Source organism: Rhamphochromis sp. 'chilingali', assembly GCF_963969265.1.
Source record: "Rhamphochromis sp. 'chilingali' genome assembly, chromosome: 9".
NCBI lineage: Eukaryota > Metazoa > Chordata > Actinopteri > Cichliformes > Cichlidae > Rhamphochromis > Rhamphochromis sp. 'chilingali'.
The window spans coordinates 6,463,799-6,485,984 of record NC_137936.1 but is presented as its reverse complement, the minus strand read 5'-3'; the positions used below and the strand labels follow the sequence as shown (position 1 = coordinate 6,485,984).

At 42.4% G+C, this 22,186-nt stretch overlaps 2 protein-coding genes across 4 annotated transcripts; both read right to left on the bottom strand.

Annotated features, from left to right (window-relative positions):
* Window positions 1–335: 335 nt before the first annotated feature.
* On the bottom strand, window positions 336–11,992 carry rpn2 (ribophorin II). Of its 2 annotated transcripts, none has more exons than XM_080890378.1 (17): window positions 11,900–11,992; window positions 11,371–11,561; window positions 11,175–11,270; window positions 10,881–11,056; window positions 10,700–10,775; window positions 10,076–10,210; window positions 9,813–9,989; window positions 9,597–9,715; window positions 9,255–9,360; window positions 5,247–5,338; window positions 5,013–5,127; window positions 4,601–4,795; window positions 4,435–4,521; window positions 4,249–4,344; window positions 3,693–3,768; window positions 2,125–2,254; window positions 336–948 (listed from the first exon to the last, which is right to left on the bottom strand). In XM_080890378.1, the coding sequence occupies exons 1-17, from the start codon at window positions 11,910–11,912 to the stop codon at window positions 933–935; spliced, it is 1,896 nt and encodes a 631-aa protein (XP_080746504.1). In that variant the 5' UTR covers window positions 11,913–11,992; the 3' UTR covers window positions 336–932. The 2 variants fall into 2 exon arrangements, with proteins under 2 accessions (XP_080746504.1, XP_080746503.1); XM_080890377.1 differs by lacking the exon at window positions 336–948 and adding an exon at window positions 1,452–1,562.
* A 1,102-nt stretch (window positions 11,993–13,094) lies between these two features.
* On the bottom strand, window positions 13,095–21,906 carry mybl2b (v-myb avian myeloblastosis viral oncogene homolog-like 2b). 2 transcript variants are annotated; one of them, XM_080890379.1, is made up of 15 exons: window positions 21,642–21,906; window positions 21,110–21,206; window positions 20,903–20,974; window positions 20,727–20,819; window positions 20,409–20,629; window positions 19,735–19,867; window positions 19,581–19,640; window positions 19,278–19,478; window positions 18,832–19,104; window positions 18,617–18,756; window positions 17,552–17,648; window positions 17,356–17,463; window positions 14,332–14,436; window positions 14,111–14,242; window positions 13,095–14,013 (listed from the first exon to the last, which is right to left on the bottom strand). In XM_080890379.1, the coding sequence occupies exons 1-15, from the start codon at window positions 21,659–21,661 to the stop codon at window positions 13,885–13,887; spliced, it is 1,881 nt and encodes a 626-aa protein (XP_080746505.1). In that variant the 5' UTR covers window positions 21,662–21,906; the 3' UTR covers window positions 13,095–13,884. The 2 variants fall into 2 exon arrangements, 1 of the variants encoding a protein (XP_080746505.1); XR_013972651.1 differs by lacking the exon at window positions 13,095–14,013 and having other exon boundaries at window positions 14,199–14,242; window positions 14,332–16,606.
* Window positions 21,907–22,186: the final 280 nt, after the last annotated feature.

Here is a 22,186-nt window from a genome sequence, read left to right as displayed (position 1 = left end):
AGGTGAGATACTGAACCCTGAATGGCCTCTGATGCATTCAGTGGAGTCTGTGGGATCACTAAAGGTGTAGCTTTTAAAAGCAGCAGTGTGACTTTGATTAAGAAAGTACTATGGCAGTGCAAGTACATTTATCATTTATCTAATGTGTTTAGGAGACACCTTTAGATTGTAGCTGGAAAAAGAAGAATGTTTTTACCCAAGCAAATATCATTTCTTTCTCCCCTACTGTGATGACAAAAAAATAAAATATATAAGAGATATATATATATATATAATCAATTTGACATACACAAAAAACCCACTGAGCTCATATTCTTCTCTATAATAAGAAAAAGAAAGAAACACGTGAGACTTGACCTCCCCAGCACCTTTATTTCCTGTTCTTCTTTACAAAAACATCCTCAAATTGCCCTCTTTTTTTACTTATTAACAGACTTTCTCAGAGACATCGACTCTGTATCAAATAGGAAACAGCCACAGAAATGTTCCATGTGTCAGTATTACTGCCAATATGGTTCATTAACAGTTGAAAAATGTTACGAGGTGAGCTGAGGGACAAAAAAAGAGGAATGTACCAAAAAAAATAAAATAAAATAAGGAGGGGGGCGGGACAAACCCAGGTTTAAAAAAACAAACAAACAAACAAAAAAGAAACCAACAAAAACAGCTCGCAATAAGAAAACAAATCTCACAGGAAGATGAAGTGCAATGATCAGTAGCTCCACAGTCCTCTGCACTGAGTGTTATTCCAGACTCCCAGAGACGTGGTGATATTTCAATTTCTTCCATTTGGCAACACAGACAAACTGCATGCTTTGAAGTTTTCAACTTTTCGTCCCATTTTCTCTTAAAAAAAACAAAAAAAAACAAACAAAAAACAAAACAAGGTTTTGATGGAAACAACAAAACAATCATCTTCTTTTTTCTTGCCCCTATTTTTTCTGATTTCTGTGGAGAGATACAAAAACAAGCATTAGTTATTACAGACATGACAATGAATGAATGAATGAATGAATGAGAACCTCTCTGGGTTCTCACTGAGCACCTGATCACTGACAAATCATGGATCATGCATTCTGATTGTGCACCCTACCACAAAAACACAGTGTAAGTAGGCAAAAACACAGAGCAACCATCATGACCAAAATCTCTCAAGTCGTGGACGATGCACGGACATGGACACAAAACACATCTCTCAAATGTAATGGTACAACCAGAACCACGAGTGTTAGACAACACAATGGAGGGACTGTCCAAGTGGCTGCATGGCTATGGTTGCAGTGATCGTGGTGGGATGAGTGAAGAGGCAAACCAGAGGGGAGGGGGGGGGGGGGGGGGGGGGGGGGGTGGTGGCAGCAAGTACATGTGAACACTCGGAGTTAGAATGAGCACCACACAGCCATGCACGCTGCGAGACATTATGGAAATGCGCAGTGGATGCAGTCTGTGAGGATGCCCTTACTTCAGCCTGGAAGCAGAACCGACTCATTTGTTACAAATGGGGGAGGCTTTATCGAAGGCTTCTATACTTTGCCAATCTACTACTTTGCTCTGCAGCAATCCTGTAAGACACAGCGAGGTGTGGATAGAAGGGTTAAAGAAAAGAAAAGAGCTTCACGAGACAAAAACTAGCCTGGAAGAAGGGACAAAGTCCTCAGTTGGAGAATGACATTGGTGAAATCGTTAATTGAAATCTTCTACGTTGTTAAATGGGCTGTTGTGAGATCAAGAGGTAAAGGCGGACAATTACAAAGCGAGCTCTCGAGTCAGAGACAAATTGCTCACTCTGGCCCTCAAAGAGCTCTACATAATCACGGTGAAGAAATTGCCCCTGATATCATCACTGCTTTCACTCCTTTAGATCTTGCTGCTGTTCTTCTCTCCTTTTCCAAGTATGCACAAGCTCTTCTACTGGCAGAGAGCCTGATATTGAAATTAGCCTCTGCAGGCCCACTGAACAGCTACGAATATAGAATAGGCACTTTCCCTCAAGTTTGGAGATAAGAACTACCTAGAAGCCTCACAGCACTGAAGTCCTTGTTATCTGGAAAAGGGCTAGGCTTTCTCTCTACCATTAAGGACTCTCTAGGAGCCATTTGTGCCAGTCGCATTTGGCAGGCGTACCTCTTCACTGCTTTCTGGGCCAGCATGCGGTTTCCGGCAAGGAAAGTTACACCGCCGATGATTGCCAGGTACTTCAGAGTCTGGAACATGTTCAGGTGGGTCCAGTAGACGTACATCAGGCCCAGCATGGCTGAAATGAAACAGCCAAATAGATTTGAACATTAATGACCACCCAGCCAAGTTCCCCATCTCCACTCCTTCACAACATATAGAATGCTCCAATGCTATGATATACTGAGCCATAGTCCTTTGAATTTGACATATATCTTCATGGTAACAAAAGGAAATAATTATAGAATAAAATCTTTAATATTTTTACTGGAAGTATTACAGTGGTCCTGTGGTTTGGACAGCCAGCAACAGCCATTAACAGAACTGCAGCCACCATCCTGTTGCGCTGTAGTAGCCATTGTGCTGTCACGTCATTCACTCTAAAACTTACACTATAGCCTACATGTGTTAGTATCATGGATCACATTAGCTGGTTAATTAACATGCCAACTCAACTAGCATTTAACAAGTGGCTTCTTCCTAATGGCTCATCCTACAAAGCTTACAGAAACCACGCTCTGTCCTGACATCTGCAAACACGTTGCTGATGAGTTTATGGGCTCAGTCACTTGTTACGGGTCACACTAAATGAGTCCAATATTTAAATATTTAAACTTCTAAGAGTCCCTCAGCCTAGTGACTGTTTAGTGATCCCCAGGGAGCCGCTGGTCTAAGAAAAACTGAACCCGACCCAGTTAGCAAGTAGTTGTGGCAGGTTGCTGCCAGTCACTAACATGAGATAGGTTTCCTATCCCATTCTGGTTCTAAAAACACTACCCTGTGCAACTGGTTTCACCCAGCAGTAACCAGCCAACATTTGCTAACTGGTTGGGGAACACACATTTTTCCCTTTATATTCTGGGAAGCGGCCACTAAGAAAGCACAAATGTTCCACGAAAATGTTTTAAGTTGCGTTAAAAATTACATTAAACTGTTACAGAGCCATGAAGGTTTTGCCACGTGTGCACAGAGACATCGGGAGACACGGCACTTCGAAGGAAATTTTTTATGCCTAAAACACAAACCTCCCTTTAAAGAGAGCACTGTGGCAGGTGAAGCATCGGATCTGTGTGGCGTGACGATTCTGCATTGTTTTCCTGTCACAATTGCCTGTCGCACTTTTGTGTCATCATGAAGTGCCCTCGATTTCAGTGGTTTTGACACTTCATGGGAGATGTAGCCCCACCAGATGTTTACTTTGGAGAGCAATTTGCACAACAATAGTGATGATGGAAATGAGCAGAAATTTGCATTTCCTGTTGTCGTGCTTTTCTGGGTTTAAATTTTTGCTTCTTTTGGCTGCTAAATTCCGCACATGGAAAACTGACTTAATGTCACAGAGGTGTTTGGGGAATTTCATGAATAATGCATACTTAGAATAATCATTCTGCGTAATGTCAGCTGTTCTTACAGCAATTCGCTCATCGTGTAGAACAACAGCGGGCAAACAGCAGGCAGAGAAGCTGGAAAAAAGTCGAGTCTGTGGCAAAGATTTCATTTCAAACACGGGGACTAACCTGCGTGTCCCAGATGGAACAGGATGGTGCTCGGAGAGAAGCTGAAGCTGGAGATGTTGGCGCCGAGCTTGACCCACTACAGAGGAGAGAGGGGAATAAAACACAATGTGATTTTTCGTCCTCTGCAAGAGGACAAAAGAGCCAAAAAAATTGTTTACCACCTAACGCACAATGAACTGATCCACGGTAACAATGACTATTATTCATCACTGAAAATGCCAGGGGAAAAATACACTATAGCTTTTGTGATTTCAAATTAAAACAAGTATTATAGTCATAGTGGACTAGAGTCTCATTCACTGTCTGTGAAGGCTTCATACTGAAGAGCTTTTCAACAGGGGAAAAAAAGATCACTGCACAGAGCAATAGCACAGGCGGACGAGCTATCAGGGAAAGCTTGGACTGATAATGAAATAGGTTTGTTTGTAGGTGTGTCTCTTTAAATAGCAAATTACTTCCATACGTATACGAAACCACAGCTAGATGGAGAGTGGGGAAAAAAAAAAAAAAAGGGAAACATTTTGTACAAACATATTATTATTATTATTATTATTACCAGAATGAGCAGCAGCAGGAAGGGAGACAGGATGAGTGCAGTGAAGGTGTTGGAAACCACTGTGGAGGGCTTCTTCTCAGGTTCTCTGAACAGATGCTGCACAAACATGAGGAGATTGTTAAAATCAAGCTGGTTTCATTCTATCATCAGCCAGTAAATGAGATGTTAAGAGAGCATAACTAGTACCTGAATCTCTGGTTTGGGTACATAAAGAGTCTTAGGTTGAATTGTTGCCGGGGCCTCCTCATCCACGAACTTCAGAATGACGTCGGCCTTTCAAAAGATTAAAAGTGGGTGAGCAGGGTTTACGTCAGCGAGGACTCGCTATCGCCAACAGGCCTCAGACACTCACCACGTTCCACAGGATGGGATTCTCTAAAGTGGCGTCTCCAACGATGAGGTAGAGAGAATAGGTGCCAGAGATGGAGTCGAATTCCGATTTCCGCTCGGCTGTGTCCAACTCAAACTTGTACAGGTTCTTGCTGTCGGGTTCGGCCACAAACACGACCTCCTGGCCAGTTTTCTGATTGTGCAGCCGTACAAAGGTCTGCAACATGGACAAGAAACAGGTTTTTGACATCAGGTGAGGGTTTGAGCTCACCCTCCTGCCATAACCAGTGTGTGTCTTCTTGCGTTTGACTAGACGTTCACTATGAGGGCCGTATGGTCACAAACGAGACTATAAAAGCAGACGAAGTCAGAAACAAGTGTTCTGTCAGCAGTTTGCTGTAGACATGTGTTCCTGTCACACTCTGATTACACACCTGGTGAGGTGTGAGCTCCACTCCAGTGTTAATGTCAACCAGCTGGAAGGACATGGCAAAGTTCTGGTGGCTGTCTGCTGTGAAGGAGCTCTTAGCTTTGGAAGGATAGTCCACCCTGCATGTGTATTTACCAAAAAGAAAAGACAAAAACAGATGAAAATCATTTAGTATTTTACTTTCCTCTTACGGTGGATCAACAAAAGCTGGCACCACTTTTTAAATTTGATTTCCAACCTGGTGGTCTTTGTGCCGATGCTCTGGTCCTTATCCACCACAGAGAGGTCCATGTTGGTCACAGCCACCTCTGTGGACACCTTCACTTTAAGCTACAGGTGGAGACAGAGTACAAAGCAGAGTCATGAGTACAGTAGTCAAAGTGTGTGCACAAACAATGCAATGAGAATTCAGTGGTTCCCCACACAGCCTGCACACGGGCAGGCAGCCCGGGTATATTAAAGCCTGAACAGATTATCCTGGATGCAAATCACATTCTACACATCTGTGATGGATCTAAAAGGAGTGGACAATCCCTTTACTCTTGTTTTCAAAGTTTAATCACTGCTCAAATGTCTCCTTAATATGGTTTAATATGCTACTGTGGAAAAACTCAACAGCATTCAGCTGCTTCCCCAGAGAGGATCGCAGAATCCAACTCAACAGTAGCTGGACCAAAGCTTGCATCAGCAGCCCCGGAGGGCCACTCCAACCAAAATGTGTAGCAGATGGAGAGCTGGTCCATACGTGACTACACCGAGACTGCAAAAGAGCAAAATGAGAACTACAAGTGCCAACTTCAAGACGGTGCCATCATCCCTCGGATCAGAGGTTTGCTGGACTGACATATGATTTTACTTTTTTTTTTTTTCCCCACAAAGTACATGGCAAATAAAATACTTGCTGATGAGAACCTTATAAACATAATTATTTCTTTATTCATTTAAGAAATGATGGATCCCTGTTTTTCCTTCTCCATCCTTTCCTTCTTCTGCTTTCCTTCTCCAAGCTGCTGGACTTGAATGAACACAAATTTTAAACTGGTGCAGCAGGTACTTCTCTCTCTCTCACTCACACACACACACACACACACACACACACACACACACACACACACACACACACACACACACACACACACACACACACACACACACACACACACACACCACGTTAGAGTGGTCTGTCCAACGATTTCTGTAACTGGGTTCACATCCACTTCATGTCGTGACTGGCCAGCTGCAAGGAGCCAAGAAAGCAGCCTGATTTTGTACTTCTCTCTCTCGTGTTCCCTTTTCCATTGGACACAGAGCATTTTACGGCACTTCTCCTGCGAACAACCAGGTGAAATATCCTGACAGTCTCCATGGAGAGACTGTCTGATGACGTGCACCATTGTTCCCACATACTGCACAGTATCCTGTTATACCCCACCCTCCAGCTTTGTCATGTCTCAATATGAATGAACAAGAGCTGCACAAATATGTTCTTCTAATTTTTGTTTTTAACTATATAGAAAACAAGATCATCTGCATAACCACATCTCCCTGATCAAGTTTTATTTATTTGGTTTTCAGTTAGATTGTAGCTAAAGTTCAATCTGCTGGAAAAAACAAACATGTTTTTAAGTTAGGAAATACATAAAGATTGTAGAGCACTCGTGTTAATAATTGCAAACTCATTACTGACCAAAACTATTCTGATTTCTGCCATAACTGAACATCAGCAGTGAAAGAAAGCTCCTGAAGCTGTAGAGGACCACCATTTCCACAAGCCCAACAGCAGGCACTTTGTCATTAATACAAACAGCCTGCTGGTTAGTGGGATGGGCAGTACACCAGATGTATCAGCATACATGCAGTAATTTCTTTAATTATATGAATATTAAGTCAATAATAAGTCAAATAGCACTCAATAAACCAAAATGCCTATTGTGGATTTTACAGGAGTTAGAGCTGCATCCACACGTAGCGACCAGAGCCCACAGAAAGTGATCGAGTAAAATAATCACTGGGATGCAAAGTTGGCGGAAAGCGAGTACCAATGCGAGTGCAGGATACTTTCGATTGAGATATGACCTAGTAGTAAATGCATTAAAGGGTTACCTAGGCAACTGGAGCCTGGAACGTGTGCAAGCGATGAGCTGTCAGCTTCAAAGGGAATCATTTTGTGTGGACACAGTTTAAGAAGTTGAAGCTCAAGCTACACTTGTAGTATATTCATTAAAAGGAAAGTTTTCTATGCAGTCTATGCAGCGCTGTTCAAAACTAAGCACACCCCAACATTCAACAGCTAGCAGAACCACCGTCACTGTTTTGTGTACGACTTTATCCGTCTCTCATGTCGTTGTAGAGGAATTTTGACCCCACCCTTCTTTACAAAACTGCGTCAGCTCATTGAGGTTTGACTATATTTGATTAAGGCATTAATTTAAGCACAGCTCTCTTAAGATCAACAGCATATTGATCAGGTTGAGTTCTAGACTTTGACTGGACCTTTACGACATGTTGATTCTTTTCTCTTTCAGCCATTCCAAACTTTACTGCCAGAAAGAAGAAGAGTTTGTGCTGATGTGCCGTGTTTGGTTTTTCCCAAACATGGTAGATGTACATTATGGCCAAACATCTCCACCTATTCACATAAGTTTTGCTTTAATAATCAACAGCTTCCTGAAATCAAAGCACGTAACAGTGTTTGAAATATGAACACTTTCCAAATCTTTCATATTTACAGAATGGTATTCTGGGTAATGTCATCTTTCAAGGTAGAATAACAGTACAACAGCTGGGAGGATGTTTGTGGCTACATATAAAGACGAGGATGAAGAAAGAGACGCGACATGCCCTAACGCAGACCTTCCCAAAGTGGGGGCGCAGAGCCATTGCAGGGGGGGCGCGGTATGAAAAGGGGGGGGGGAGGCTTGGACACTGCTAGCACGGGGCGCCCACACAAACGCAAAGCAGGAGATGAAGCATCGCGGAATATGTTTCCAAACCAACTTCATTCTAAGCCAAAGACTAGAAAATATGGTGAAGCATGTCTGCCCTTTGGCTTCACCTGCACAAGTGCCGAGGTAGGTCTCCCCTGCAGGATTGGTTTTCCCTGCGTCGGGAGCAGCGCTGGGCTGTTCAAATCACGGACAAACAGGATCCCACAGCTGTTTGTTTTTAAACCCATTTTGCACAGAGAGGCATTTTTTGAAAAATGGATTGATAGTAATGTTGAATATTATTACACAGGAAAAAAAACAACTACACGTAAAATAATCCCACTGTGACGCCTCTGCCTTTGTAAATGGAGGGACAGTAACTGCGTGTGTATATGTAAACATGTAAAACCTGAAGATTAACAGTATTTTGTCTCTATCTGCCATTCTGCAATTCATCTCACGTAAACAATAACGTGGCGCACAGCGTGACGTGAAAAAAAGGCACACACCTTTGACGTTGTGTTACGAACTCTGTATTCCTCGTCCACACGTAAACATAAAAAAGGAGTTTTAAAAAAAAATCTCAGTTTTCGGTGATTTGAAACGCCGTTTAGGTGCGGACGAAAGGCCCAAGCACATAGAAACAGCTGCGTTTTCAAAAATACCCGTGTAGGTGTGGACGTACCGTACAAGAGTTAGTAGTTTATTTTATTATTACCTGTAATTTATTGCAGATTACTTGTATTTGCTTAATTGTTTACTAAATGTTTGAGGTGTGAAATAAACCGCAATGGAGCAAAATATGGGTGTGTGTGGTTGGAGGATGTGTTTGTGCGCGCGCAGGGCGCGAACATTTTTCTTGTAAAACAAAGGGGGGCCCAGCAAAATAAAGTTTGGGAACCACTGCCCTAACGTAACATAACATGTGACTAACAGAGAGCTGTGTGTATTTTAAGCTTTTTAGTTAAAGAAAAAATGAAAAAAAATTTTTTTTGACTTTTTCATATTTGCTTGTTGCTTTGCTCTGCAAACACTAACGAGTCACATATTTGCTTCAAAACAGCAGCAATTAAAAGTGACCTTAGGTGCAGACTACAGGCCTCAGGCAAATATTTCATATTAGTTAAGGGGGGGTCTAAGACTACTTTTCTTATTGTTCTGATTGTGTGTTATTACAATGATTTATTTTACATATACCCCTGACAAAAGGGAAAAGGAGTCACTGTAAACCTAAATAAAGAACCACTGATTGGAAAAATAACAATGACTATTATTGTGCATGCCAATTCCAGCTAAATGCAGCAAGAAAAAAAACGTACCTCGACATGATTGGCAACCAGCCGGCTGTCCCCGGTCACTGCAATGGTGAACTGGTAATATCCGCTGGCTGGCTGGCTGGACATGAAGTTCAGTTCAAAGACGCCGCTGAAAAGGAGAAAATAAGAAGAACTCAGTATAACAGCTGGGGTTGCAGTCACAATTTACTGTAAAATGAAAGTACGTTGGGATATTATGTAAAGAGGATTAGAAACACAATCTACAGCCAATGACAACTGTCTGCTTTAATACTGGAGTTTACCCTGTCGTTGGGGATAAATCTCAACTTCTGGGGAACTTGAGAGACGACTGTACAGCTAACACATCTGGATTCTTATACATACTCATTAATTGTGAATGGTGCTTGGTTGAGAATAGCAGCCTTCGAGGCCACAGCGTATGCAGATTCCACCACCACGTTGGCTGAGTCTAGTGGTTGAGACATGACATCAGTGACAAGGAGCTGTGAATCAGAAAGAGAGAGAGACAGGGTGATGTGACTGTGAGGTGATTAAAACCACACTGAGGGCTGTAGATAGAACACGATCCATCATGTGTACCTGCAGGGTTGGCTGGCTGTGGGAAACAGTAGCTGGGCCCTGGGCAGTGACGACTACCGGTACGTGGAAGCGGTTGCCGGACAGAGCAGCGGCGGCGCTTGCCACGCTGAAAGCCTCAGCCAGAGAGTCCCAGGATTTCTTGCTGAAGATAGAATTCACCAGCTGGATGACCTGATCCTGTGTGAAGAGAACATTTGCCATCAATACCAAGCCAAATCGATATAACTTCAGCTGGTACAGCACCTCACAAACAGATATCAGACCTCTTTGATAGGAGGCTCCATGTCCATGTGATCTGACAGGGAATAAGCAGCGGTCACAAACATGGCGGTTGCTTCGAGTCCCTCTTCAAACTGGAGGTAGAGGCCACCGAGGTCATCCAAGCGAGCTGTCAGATCCTGGAAGGGAAAAGCCATCAGAAGGGGAGTTAGAATTTACCTTAATTTCTGTCGTGCATATTGTTGCAGTGATAGATACTCTTATTAAACAAAGCCAAGGTCAGCATATGTACAAGTAACACCTCCGAGTCAAAAGTTCAGACTTCAGAGGTTTTTTTTTACTCCCGACTCCTTACTGTCACTGAGAGAGGATATCACTGACTTGCTCAGCTCATCTGTTGTTCACACCTTGTGACTGGTAAAAAGAAGCCAACCAGAAGGAAACTAAAATGCCTCATTTGAACAAAGAGGCTGTCCCAAGGCCTAGTGCAACACAAATGTGGATCATTTGCAGCTTTACATCATGCAAAGCAATCCTTTTAGGGTCAAAGAATAAAAATATAAAACCATAAGTAAATACAATAGGGCCCATTTTGAAGATATAGGATTTCTTGCTATAAATCAAAAAATAGTGAGACAGCACCATCTGGTGGTAGTTTTAAAGTTCACCTCAATTTCTTCCAGTATTCCTCCGAGCTCTGCCTGCTGGGAAAGCTGGGATGCTGTTTGCAGAGCCATGGTGATGCTGTCCAAAGAGAACACCCATTTATTGTAAAATAAGATGCATAGACTCTCTTTATTTTTATTGTATTTTTTTGGTAATGACAACTGAAAAGCATCTAACACTTACGCCATAACATTATCCTCTTTGTTGATCCGGGCTGTCAAGGAACCTACAACTTCCTGGGAAGCAAGAGGAAGCCCAAGAGAGCTGAGAGCAGTCACAGCCCGATGAATCTGAGTCATGGTCGAATCTTCACTGACTGCAGCCAGGAGGAGGTCGCGGGTTTCGTTGGATACAGGGATCTAAAGAGTTAAAAACAAAAACAATGCACACAAATGTAATTCATGCATTTCTGTTACACTTATCTCTAACAGAAAGAAGGGATAACAGACAGAGAGACACCATGAAATATTTTTATACCTCACATCCTGAAATGGCACGACTGATCTCAGCAGCAAAGAAGAGTGAATCAACACTAGTGGAATCAAGCTGAGATTTCACAAACTGGCACACATCCTAAAAACAAACAAATGCAAAACAGCCACATAGTGAAGACCGATGGGAGTCTAGAGTCCATATATTACATATGCAAATAATGAAGGACTGTTTTTCTCACTTCGTGATCGGGAACTGTCGCTCCCAGCTTGGTCAGACCTACAACTGAGTAGTATGCGGACTCCAGGTCAGTGAACTGCTGGCTCAGGAGGTTCTGCAGTCGGGCCACATCAGACAGGGAGAGGTAATGTGACGGTGTGAGCGCCTGAGCTCCGGAAAGAGCCAGGCTGAGAAAGAACAACCCGAACAGCCCTGCGGACACACAGCATGGACTAAGTAATCTGACGCCGGCTGCTGCTCGAAAGGTGAATTCTTAAACACAAAATTAAATATATAATAAACAGAATAATACATTTTTATAATAGCTTCTCAACATACAATTCATTCATTCATGTAACGCTCGCTCGTGCAGGTCTAGCTACGAGCCAGCAAGCTAACGTCAGTAGGAAACGGCACACTGCGAGCACAGAGCGGTATTTTTCCACCAACGATAAAACCTGCATTTCAACAAAAGCTTACACGACATGAATAAAACCAAAGATGCACATAAATGACATTCAATTCGGCGTTTTGTAAAGGAATGTACTCACTAGACCGGTCCATGTCTTGAGGTCTAATGCAGCGTCACCAAAAGCGACGATTACTTCCGGTGTCTCAGAGCGCGACCTGTCAGTAGGGGGATATCCGGCTGTACACGTTGCATTTAAAAATAAATGCCCACTAAAATTATCATTTTTATTATTATTATTTTAATATATAAATACTTTGTATACGTGTAAGACGCACTGTAAATAAAATAATGGTCTATATTTACATTCTTTGACATCGAATGCAAACTGTAGATCATGTTCGCAAATATCAGCTGTGCCGTCGCCATACTGCAACAGGATTCTGGATGCTTTCAGGAAATTTCTAGATTTTTGTACCTATACAGCTACCGATATCACTGTAAAGTAGTATTTGCAAATCGGACTTGTTTAGTTTTTGTTTTTCATTTATAAAAACCGCATTTAAATTGTAAGCATTTTACAACTAATTTTAAAAGTACACTAATGTGACCAACTGTGCTTTTTTTTTGCACTTGACTTGTAAAAGCCTATATGACTTTTTTTATTTCACCATTCATTAACCGCATAGAGAAGTTTTCGTCGTTTAATAATGTTAAAGTTTTCTTGAAGCAAACGGTATTATTAAAGTTCTTCATGACCGGGCCAAGTGTCCTCTTATGTGGAAATCAAAATATGGTCACCCTAAAGTACACCACGTGAGTCAACTGCCAAAACCTGTTTTTATCGAGGTGGTTTCTTGTGCTGATGGTGAGTACATTAAGTGTACTCCACTTACACTGATACTTTCAATGGAAACAGTTTGTTTTTGAATTTTTCACAGGCTTACATAGAGCCTTAGGAAATTGTTTTTTCACATTCCTGTGTACTCAGAAATTTAGATCTTGCATTAAGAAAATGTGATTGGAAAATTCTGAAAGTTAATATCTTAATTTAAGTTACCTGGACAACTCCAACTCAAGCTAGGAAAGAACTTTAACCTCTAACCTTTAACCTGCTGAGGCTTCCTGATTGTTGGGTCTTTGCCTTGTGACCCGATTCAAATGTTGTGAATTGGTGCCATATAAACATAATTGAACAAAATGTTGCATAAACTAAGACAGGCTCCAATTATTAGACCACACTTTCAGCACATTCCAACTAAAACAAAGCCTACTTTATACACCTTAATTTGTCAGGACTGCATCACAAAGTTGCAGCAGCATAATCAAACAGCAAGTGTATTGAACATATCAGTATTTTATTCAATTCTGCAACATTCTTGTATGACAGAGCAAACAGTCAACTCTATTTACAGTGTCACATTATTTATAATCCCCTTCACACCAACAGTTGGAACACTTTTACACCTTCACTACATCTCACATAAATGACTATTACAGATTAAAACTTGAGATGTACGCATCTTGATGGGTAGCTCCTCATCTTTAGAGATATGATTAGTGTCAATTTCTCTCCAATGTGTGGGAAGCTACAATTTGTGTGTACCGAAATGCATCATAAAACGAATCTATACATGCTAAATAGATCCTACAATAAGTGTTCCCTTCATGCATTACTGTTCAACCTGTAAATCCTCTATAACACAGAACATGGATATGGAGGGGCAACCTTTGTACAAAACACAATGTTAAAAAAACTGTTTAATCACATGTAAAACCTTTTTTTTTTCCCCAGTGATGGCAAAACTATACAGCCTTGATTTTTCATTTACACATTCTTCTTCTTCCCCCTCAACATTCATTCGTTCTTTTCAAACACTGAAATAACAACTATGGAATTAAACATGCCTGGCAGCCTGACTCTACATCTAAAAGCAACATTCTCTTTCAGACAGGCCTAACACTGTCAATAACCTGATCGCTAACGTGTTGTTCAAACATGGCGCTAACCTTACAAGACGTGACTCTTTCTCCGCCACAAAGTACACCAGGCCCTCAGGAGAAATGGGAAAATAGCAACTGTAAGTTCTGGATAAGTAACATTTTGGCGTAAAAACACGAGCCATCTCAGGACAGGATCAGAGCCCGGCTAGGAGCGTGGGATTTTAGTGAGCGAAGGTAGCGCCGGGCTTTTTCTGTCATTATTAACTGGTCTTTAGTTTGTCCGCAAACAACCATTTCCCATTCCTTTGACATCTGTGGAGGAAAAAAAAACCCATAAACAGATGTAAATGACTTCACACTCTGATTACACTTATAACTCCTCTCAAAAGAGCAAAAAGGTGGAACATACTGGAACTGGGGGGACTGTGCTGGGAAATATGGCACTGTCACTTGGTCCCAAAAGGAAGCCCTGATCCAAAATGTTTTCGTGCCGCTTGCTGCTAAGTGGTGAAGAGCTGACAGAAATCAACATCGGTTCTTCCTGTGGCCAAAAAAGTAAGGACCAAATATCAAGAATTAGGATATGACTAAACCACACGCAGGCTAATAAAGAGTTTCCACACACTTTACCTTGATGTTGTGTTTGGCTGATTTACGTTTGGATGTAGGCATCACCTGGCAGTCCATTACATCCAGCGCCAACGACTTACGCACTTTCTTCATAGGAGGGCGATGCTGGCAATAAAAGACGATCAAATCGGCAAAGAGAAACAAGGTCTGTTAAAAATATCTGAGTGAAGAATGGAAGGAGGGTAGCAATGAGCTGTCAGCAGCTCTTAGCTCAAAGCATTCTCACAGAGTGGTGGCAGTAAGAGCCTGCTTTGGGTACAGCGACTGAACAAGGCTGCTTTCTGTGTGTGACAACTGTGATTGACAGCCCCGAGGTGGGCACTCCTGAGTGTGAAGAAAGGAGGTGCTATGTTCCAAAACTTTACAAGTTACAAAAGGCTCAGTGTTTGTGTAGCTGAAGGTCATTAACAGAATAAAATAGCATCCCCTGCATGCACCATTACAAAAACCCTTTTAAACAGAATTCCTCCGTACTAACATTTGTCAGTTTGCAGCTACGGCTCTAGGTGTATTATACTCATACATGTTGCACTCAGAATGATTTTTTCTTTAAATTATGTGGAACATAGCAGAACAAAAAGAGTGCAAAACCGTGCAGCCTATATAGTGGAAAGAAGACCACCTAAGACTATTCAGCCAGTAGGGGAAGGATATGTCATAAACAGCGGTAGATCCTTTCCCTGCCCCAGGTATTAGTGTTTTTTGGCATTTGTGTCTTAAACTCGAATATTCAGTGTAGGATTAGCACTGTGTTATACTGCCCACAGTATAAGTGTACAAAAGTGAAGGGACCTGATGCATGTGAGCAGAAACACACTGCTATCACTGACAGAGCATGACAGCACATGTAACTGAACTGTAAAGTTTGATGATTTTAGCAACTTACATCTACTTACAACTGCTAGTGAGACTTTTAGTAGTTTTCCTAGGATCAGTTTCACTCCAGGTTTTAGATATTTAGTGCACAATATGTATACTATGGATGTTATGATCAGGAGTATCAAGATGTCAGAGCACCCGCACTACTACTATATTAGTATAGCGGGTCCATGGGGATGAAAAAAAAGAGACAGTTTTTGTGAATTAAGAGAACGCTAATGATTTTTAAATTAAATTCTAGATATTGAGCTGCTAGCCAGAATTTTTTTAATTTTATGATGTTATTTTATTTATTTTTTCCAGTGTAAGCCTAATGAGCCATGATGATGACGACTTTCTTTAATTTACTGTAGTAGCATCTTCCTAAAGTGGACAAACTCAAAATTGTGTTTATTTTTATAATACATCTCAGCCTCATATTAATGGATGGGGTATCCGACCGGTGGCACTGACGTCACATCTTATGAAGACTCTAGAGCGGCTCTTCCTCAACCTCCTCCGACCACAGGTACAACATGCCCAGGACCCACTACAGTTTGCATACAAGGCGGGTGTCGGAGTGGAGGATGCCATCCTGTACCTCCTACACAGAGCCCACTCACACCTGGATGGGGGAAAAGGCACGGTCAGGATCCTGTTTCTTGACTTTTCCAGTGCCTTTAATACCATCCGGCCCTGTATGCTTCAGGAAAAACTGAACAGGATGGAGGTGGACCCCTGCCTGGTGGCTTGGATCTCCGACTACCTCACCGACAGGCCACAGTACGTCAGGCTGAAGGACATCACGTCTGACACTGTGGTCAGCAGCACAGGAGCACCACAGGGAACTGTGCTGTCCCCTCTTCTCTTCACCCTGTACACCTCTGACTTCTGCTACAACTCTGAATTATGCCATATTCAGAAGTTTGCAGACGACACGGCCATCATGGGGTGTATCTGGGATGATCAGGAAGAGGAGTACAGAAGTCTGGTGAGGAACTTTGTCGCATGGAGTCACACAAACCACCTGCAACTCAACACCTCAAAGACTAAGGAACTGGTTGTGGACTTCGGGAGGTCCAGAGAAGGTCCACTGCCGGTTCAGATAGAGGGGGAGGAGGTGGAGGTGGTCAACAAGTACAAGTACCTCGGGCTGTGGGTGGACAATAAACTGGACTGGTCATGCAACACAGAGCACCTGTATAAAAAAGCCCAAAGCCGACTGTACTTCCTCAGGAGGCTGAGGTCTTTTAACATCTGCAGGAAGCTCCTGAGGATGTTTTACCAGTCAGTGGTTGCTGGAGTACTTTTCTATGCTGTGGTGTGCTGGGGGAGCAGCACAGCAAAGAAGGACTCATCCAGGCTGGAGAAACTGATCAGGAAGGCTAGCTCTGTGGTCGGCATGAAGCTGGACACTCTGGTGACAGTGGCAGAGAAAAGGACATTAAAGAAACTGCTGGACATTATGAACAATGCTGGGCATCCTCTGCACACGGCCATAAACAATCAGAAGAGTCTGTTCAGTGACAGGTTGCTTCTCCCCAAGACAAGAACTAACAGACTTAAAAACTCCTTTGTCCCACACGCCATCAGACTGTTTAACTCCTCTCTGGAGGGGAGAGGGAGGAGAAACAGGTGGACAAAGGAGGGGGGAACAACTAAGCTGTAGTGCCTCTTCACCTCACTGTACAATACCTTGTGCAATACTTTTTGTAAATAGTCAACAGTGCAATAGACTCAATACTTGAAATGTGCAATTCACTTGTATTTTTGTTTTTTATTCCTATTTATTCTATTTATCCCCTTTGTATATTTTATTTATATTTGTCTCTGTATTTATATATATGTGTGTGTATATATATATATATATATATATATATAACAATTCTGTAACTGTAACTTCGGTCGTTGCTGTGCTTTTTGGAAGTCGAATTTCCCAGAGGAACCCACCCGAGGGATTAATAAAGTTCTATCTTATCTTATCTTATCTTATTATATTTCTTTATACTAAAAGAAAGGGGAACAATATGCAGGTGTATTAGGTTAGTAAATCTACCAGTCTGGCCTACTTGGAATCAAATGTTGGGCAGAAAGTGAGTCTGACACCAGCCTCTGACTGAAATGACTAAAAATCTGTGCAATGTATTAAAATCGGCTTTTAGTTACCACAGTTTTGCGCCTCTGTTCGGGTGGAGTTAAGCGCATCATTAAGTCGATCCCCGCATCTCTCAAGATGACCTCATTTATGTCGTCCTCGAGGTTGGGAGTCTGAGGCTGACAAAAGAGCAGAAAAGGCTGTTAACAGCACAGGAGAAAGACGAGAGCTAGCATGTTTTCCCAGACAGCACATGCTGATGCTCACCAGAGGCTGCAGAGGCCCGTACTTCTCCATGGCATTTTTAAACGGTGTTGGAGTTCGTGGGGTACACAGCTCAGACTTGTGGTTGGGTGTAACAAAACTAGAGAAAACAAAAAGGAGAACACAGAGAAGTTCATATACACTGTGTTAGATTAACAACGTATAATTCTTACTGTGAGAAAGACGCTAGAAGTCATTGTTCAGATTAACATCAGGCCCTGCTTAAACTATGTTAATGACAAAAATAAAAATCCTACTTCCAATTTTATCCACTCATTTCAGCTCAGTGTTACGTCACTTATGATCACCCTCACTGGTGGGTGTACCGCCTCACTAATACGTGTGGCTTTGAGCAGATAAGACACAAGCAGGCTGAATAGTTACAGTAATCGAGGTGCTGGCGAGATATTATGTTAGTGCAAGTGCTGCATTAAACACTGAACATAGGACTCGATTAGCCCATCGTCACCAATATCTAATCTCTCCAAACTTGAATCAGCATCAAACCGATATCTGATTTTTACACCACTTTACAATTAATGATTAGTTATTATTAATCTCTCACTCTCTTTCACAGTGTCTCTTTTGTCCTGTTTCCAAACCTCTGCCTGAGGCTTCTTCCTGTTAAAAGGGAGTTTTTCCTTCCCACTGCTGCCAAGTGCTTGCTCATGGGGGGGGGGGGGGGGGGGGGGGGGGGTCGCCTGATTGTTGGGGTTTTCTCTCTATTGTTGTAGTGTCTTTACCTTACAATATAAAGTGCCTTAGGTGACTTTTGTTGTGATTTGGTTCTATATAATAAATGAATAAACTGAATTGATGTAAAAAATACTAGTAATAAATGTTAATCCATTGAATCTGACATATTCAATCCACAACCCTTTGTACTTGTAGAAAAACACACTCTAATAATTCTAAGAACATTACATGAGATTAAAATGTGCAAGAATCATTATTATAAGTTGGTGGAGATGCTTTGATGGCATCAGATCTTCAGAAATTTGTCTGTTTTTAGATGAACCCATGAAAAACAAAGCCATCAGATGCCTCCACCAATTAGAGGACTCTTACACTGAGTTTTCCTTTTGAGTGAGAGGCGTCTTGTCTCGCTGCAGTGGAGTGGTAACTATGGCTTTCTGGCTGCACACGGGTGTGGACGTGAGAGGCGACTCTAAGTCATGAGTGTCCTGCTTAGTCCACATGTTGAGAAACTGCAAAAACACACATTTGTCAGTAGAGTGCATTAATAGGACATGACTGCGAGTACCACTGAACAAGGGACTTACTTGAGATGGAGAAAAGGGCAAGATTTTGACAGGGGTGCTCTTAGGAGTCATGGACTTGTTGGCGTCGGGAGACAAAGCGATGCACCTTCGGCTCCGGTGGCTCAGTATGGAGGGGGGTGTGACGCCCCCAGGAGAGATGGGGATGAGTTCTCCTTTGCTGCCTTTGCTTAGTTCCTGCAGGGCGCTGCCTTCCAGACGAAACTGATGTCGCTCTGGGCTGGGACTGTCCTCGGGGAGGTCAAAGGCTGCGAGGTTGCACCAGCCATCAAGATCCTTAGTGCAGAAGAGACATTTATTTGTTAGGTCAGCATGCAACCACGACTGTGAAATAGCCAAGACTGAACAGGTGCAGGACAAACTGTATAGAGAATACATTATAGACAATATAAAACCAGGACAGTTTTGTTTTTTTTTTTAAATAACCCCGTAGTATTGTAGATATTCACCCCATCCACCATGTCTAACACTTCCTTCAGAGCTGGGCCAGTGGGAGACAGAAATCCGGAGCTGTCCACCACCCAGCTGGTGCTGTTCAGCGCTCCTGTGCTGTCCACCTCACTCTTGGGACTCAGACTGTTGGTTGGAGAGGGAACAGACTTTGACGGCCCAGCTTTGCTGGTGCCAGCTTTAGCTGACGTTTCTTGCAGCTATTGGAAAAAGGAGATTCTATAACAACACTAGCATAGACTAGTTTCTGATACTTAAGATAACTGTGTTATTTTCTTTAATGAATGCGAACAGTCACTTACTGAAGGAGGGATCTTCTGCTCAGAGTCCTTGTATGAACTGTCTTGAGAGCAACTGGGCACCTGTGTAATGAGAAGAACCCAATTTCTGTATCTCACCATACATATCTTTTGTATCTTGTATCATAGAGGAGGACATCATGGAAACACAGCCCACCTGACCATCCTTGTTAACACGAGCCCACAGCTCCTCCAGCTCATTGGGCCTGAAGACCTCCCCGGAGTAGAAGCCCATCTCTAACTTCCGTTTGATGGTCGAATTCCAGTGATTCTTCACTGCATTGTCCGTCCTGTCAATATATATCAGGACATGAATTGCAGTGTTTCCCCACATACTGACTTTATTTGGCAACACAAAGTAATCCTTGCACTTGTTTTGAAAGTTGACTTATTGCTAACAACCTAGCCCTGGCCCTTCTCCTGAGACATCCAACAATGTAATACACTACCTCTTAAGTGTGTCTCACACCCTGTGGATGAAAGGATTCCAACAAACAACAGTAGACAATACTCTGCTGCGAAGATCTGCTGTGACCTACAGGCTCAGTCTAGCTGGAACAAGTCCCTTGTGGCTGAGAACAGAACAAGGACTACTGTTTAAGTTTAAGACTGTGGTGTAGGAGTCCATGCAGTCCATTGCAGGACAAGTGACCCACCAGATAGGCAGCTGATTAAATTGTTCATCAGTTGTTACAAAGTATCTGACAAGCACAGCAAAGTATCAAACTTTTCTAAGTTAAAAATTTAAGAATTCAATTCAGAAAAGAGCAGGAGTTTGCATGTAAAAGCTCATATCAGCCAAATTCTGTTTCTGGCAGAGTAGCTACTTGCCTTCCAGGGAGCAGTTTTGCGATCTCAGCCCAGCGATTGCCAAGCAGGCAGTGAGCCTTATAGATGATGAGGTCCTCCTCAGCCGTCCATGAAGACTTCTTGACACTGGGATTGAGGTGGTTGTGCCAGCGCTCTCTGCACTGCTTCCCCAGTCTGCCTTTCAGGTGCTTGGCTACCAGTGCCCACTGTTTGTTGCCATAAAGATTGACAAGCTCTATAACCTAGAGGACAAAAAAGAAAAGTTAAAAAAAAAAGAAGATCACCAGCATGCTTTTATTCACAACATATTTACTCCGTTAACACCTCTAAACTACCTACCTTCTCATCTTCCTCTTTAGTCCAGGGGCCTTTCACTAATTCTGGGTCCAAGACTTTAAACCAGCGGTGCTGACACTGATGTTCAGTATGATTCTAAAAAACAAAAAAGCAAACTCAAAATACTGAAAAAGATTTCTGTTGACATACATTCTTACAGAAAAGATGTTCAGACTCACAGGTATGTAGCTGGCTATGGTTTTCCAGTCATTTGGTCCCAGTTTCTGAACCAGCGTTTTAAGCTTCTCATCCTGTATACACACCCAAAAATGAGCATTTTTATGATCCCTGTCCTCTAAAGCCATCTAAATAGTCGGTTTACTTCAATGTTTAAATGAAGGTCTGGTTTACATTATATATATCAAAAAATAAAAATAAACAAATACCTCCTCTTGAGTCCATTTCACCTTCACTTTCCCTCCATCCCTCTGCTCTGCCACATCAGAATCAGTGTCCTGATGCATGGCCTCCTCTCCATCCTCACTGAGAGACAAACAACTGTGATGTGGACGAACATAGCTGACAGACAACTCACTACTGACCGGCCCTGGTGATGTCCGGAAGACAGCTAGATTATCGTTCTTATTTTTCTAGCAACTGCGCGGACAACAGCTCGCAGAAATAACATACTGTTTGCCAATTATGTCTGTGTTGAGCAGTGATTTATTTATCTAGTGAGATCTAAGAGAAACCGTGTTTGGCCTCAAGTTTAACCCTAAGCCTGTTTTCCGTGTCCGGAAAAAGGGCGGCACAGACACAAGCGAGCTCCCAGGCATAGCAGGGTTAGGTCAAACAGTAAAGACTGCAGTTTCCAACTGACTGTATTAAACAGAAGACGTTAAATACTCACATTATCCCCCGTGTTAAAAAAAATAAAATAAGCACAGCTAATTTAGGTAATAAATATTAACATCTTACCCGCGCGGCCACCGGGACATTTCCCTCTATTTCTGTTGTTTACGGTCCGAAAGCGATTTCTCCGGCGGCCGTTGCACGTCATGTACATACGTACTCGGTATTATGTCGTCGTAATACCCGTGATTAATGTCTCTATGCTGTAGCCAGTGTTGGTGATGGAGGCTCGGCACTTTTCTAATGTTACAGCCTATACAACCAGCTGGTGCGGAGCGCCAGAGTTGTCCGCGCTCTTGGATTTCTATCTCGCGCTCTTCTCTGTCGTAGGAACCGGATAGTGACGTAGCTGCGCATTGGAGCTGCGCGTAGCCACAAAGAACGCTTCCGGTTTGTCCCAGCGGTGTAAATTTTGTTTTATTATCGTAAAATAATGTTTTTTGCTGTCATTTGTGTGTCCTAGTCAAACACTGTAAACACCCAATTGCTCAGAGGAGATGTTTAGATATTGTTACATAATAAAACAGTAAAACAGTAAATTTAGTTTGAAAAAACACGATTTTTCTACTAGAAAATTTCAGACACTTTCACATAAATATTTTTACTTATGA

Bases quoted from the DNA above. Each gene is read 5' to 3' on its own strand.
- rpn2 (XM_080890377.1), bottom strand. The intron at 5,128-5,246 runs GTTGGAAATCAA...ATACACATGCAG, and splicing joins ATCGGCACAAAGACCACCAG to GGTGGACTATCCTTCCAAAG. The intron at 2,255-3,692 runs GTTAGTCCCCGT...GTTTCATTTCAG, and splicing joins GTTCCATCTGGGACACGCAG to CCATGCTGGGCCTGATGTAC.
- mybl2b (XM_080890379.1), bottom strand. From the start codon at position 21,661: ATGTCCCGGTGGCCGCGCGG. The intron at 19,868-20,408 runs GCAAGTAGCTAC...ATATATTGACAG, and splicing joins GCAAAACTGCTCCCTGGAAG to GACGGACAATGCAGTGAAGA. The intron at 14,437-17,355 runs GTAACTAAAAGC...TTTTATTGCCAG, and splicing joins AACAGAGGCGCAAAACTGTG to CATCGCCCTCCTATGAAGAA.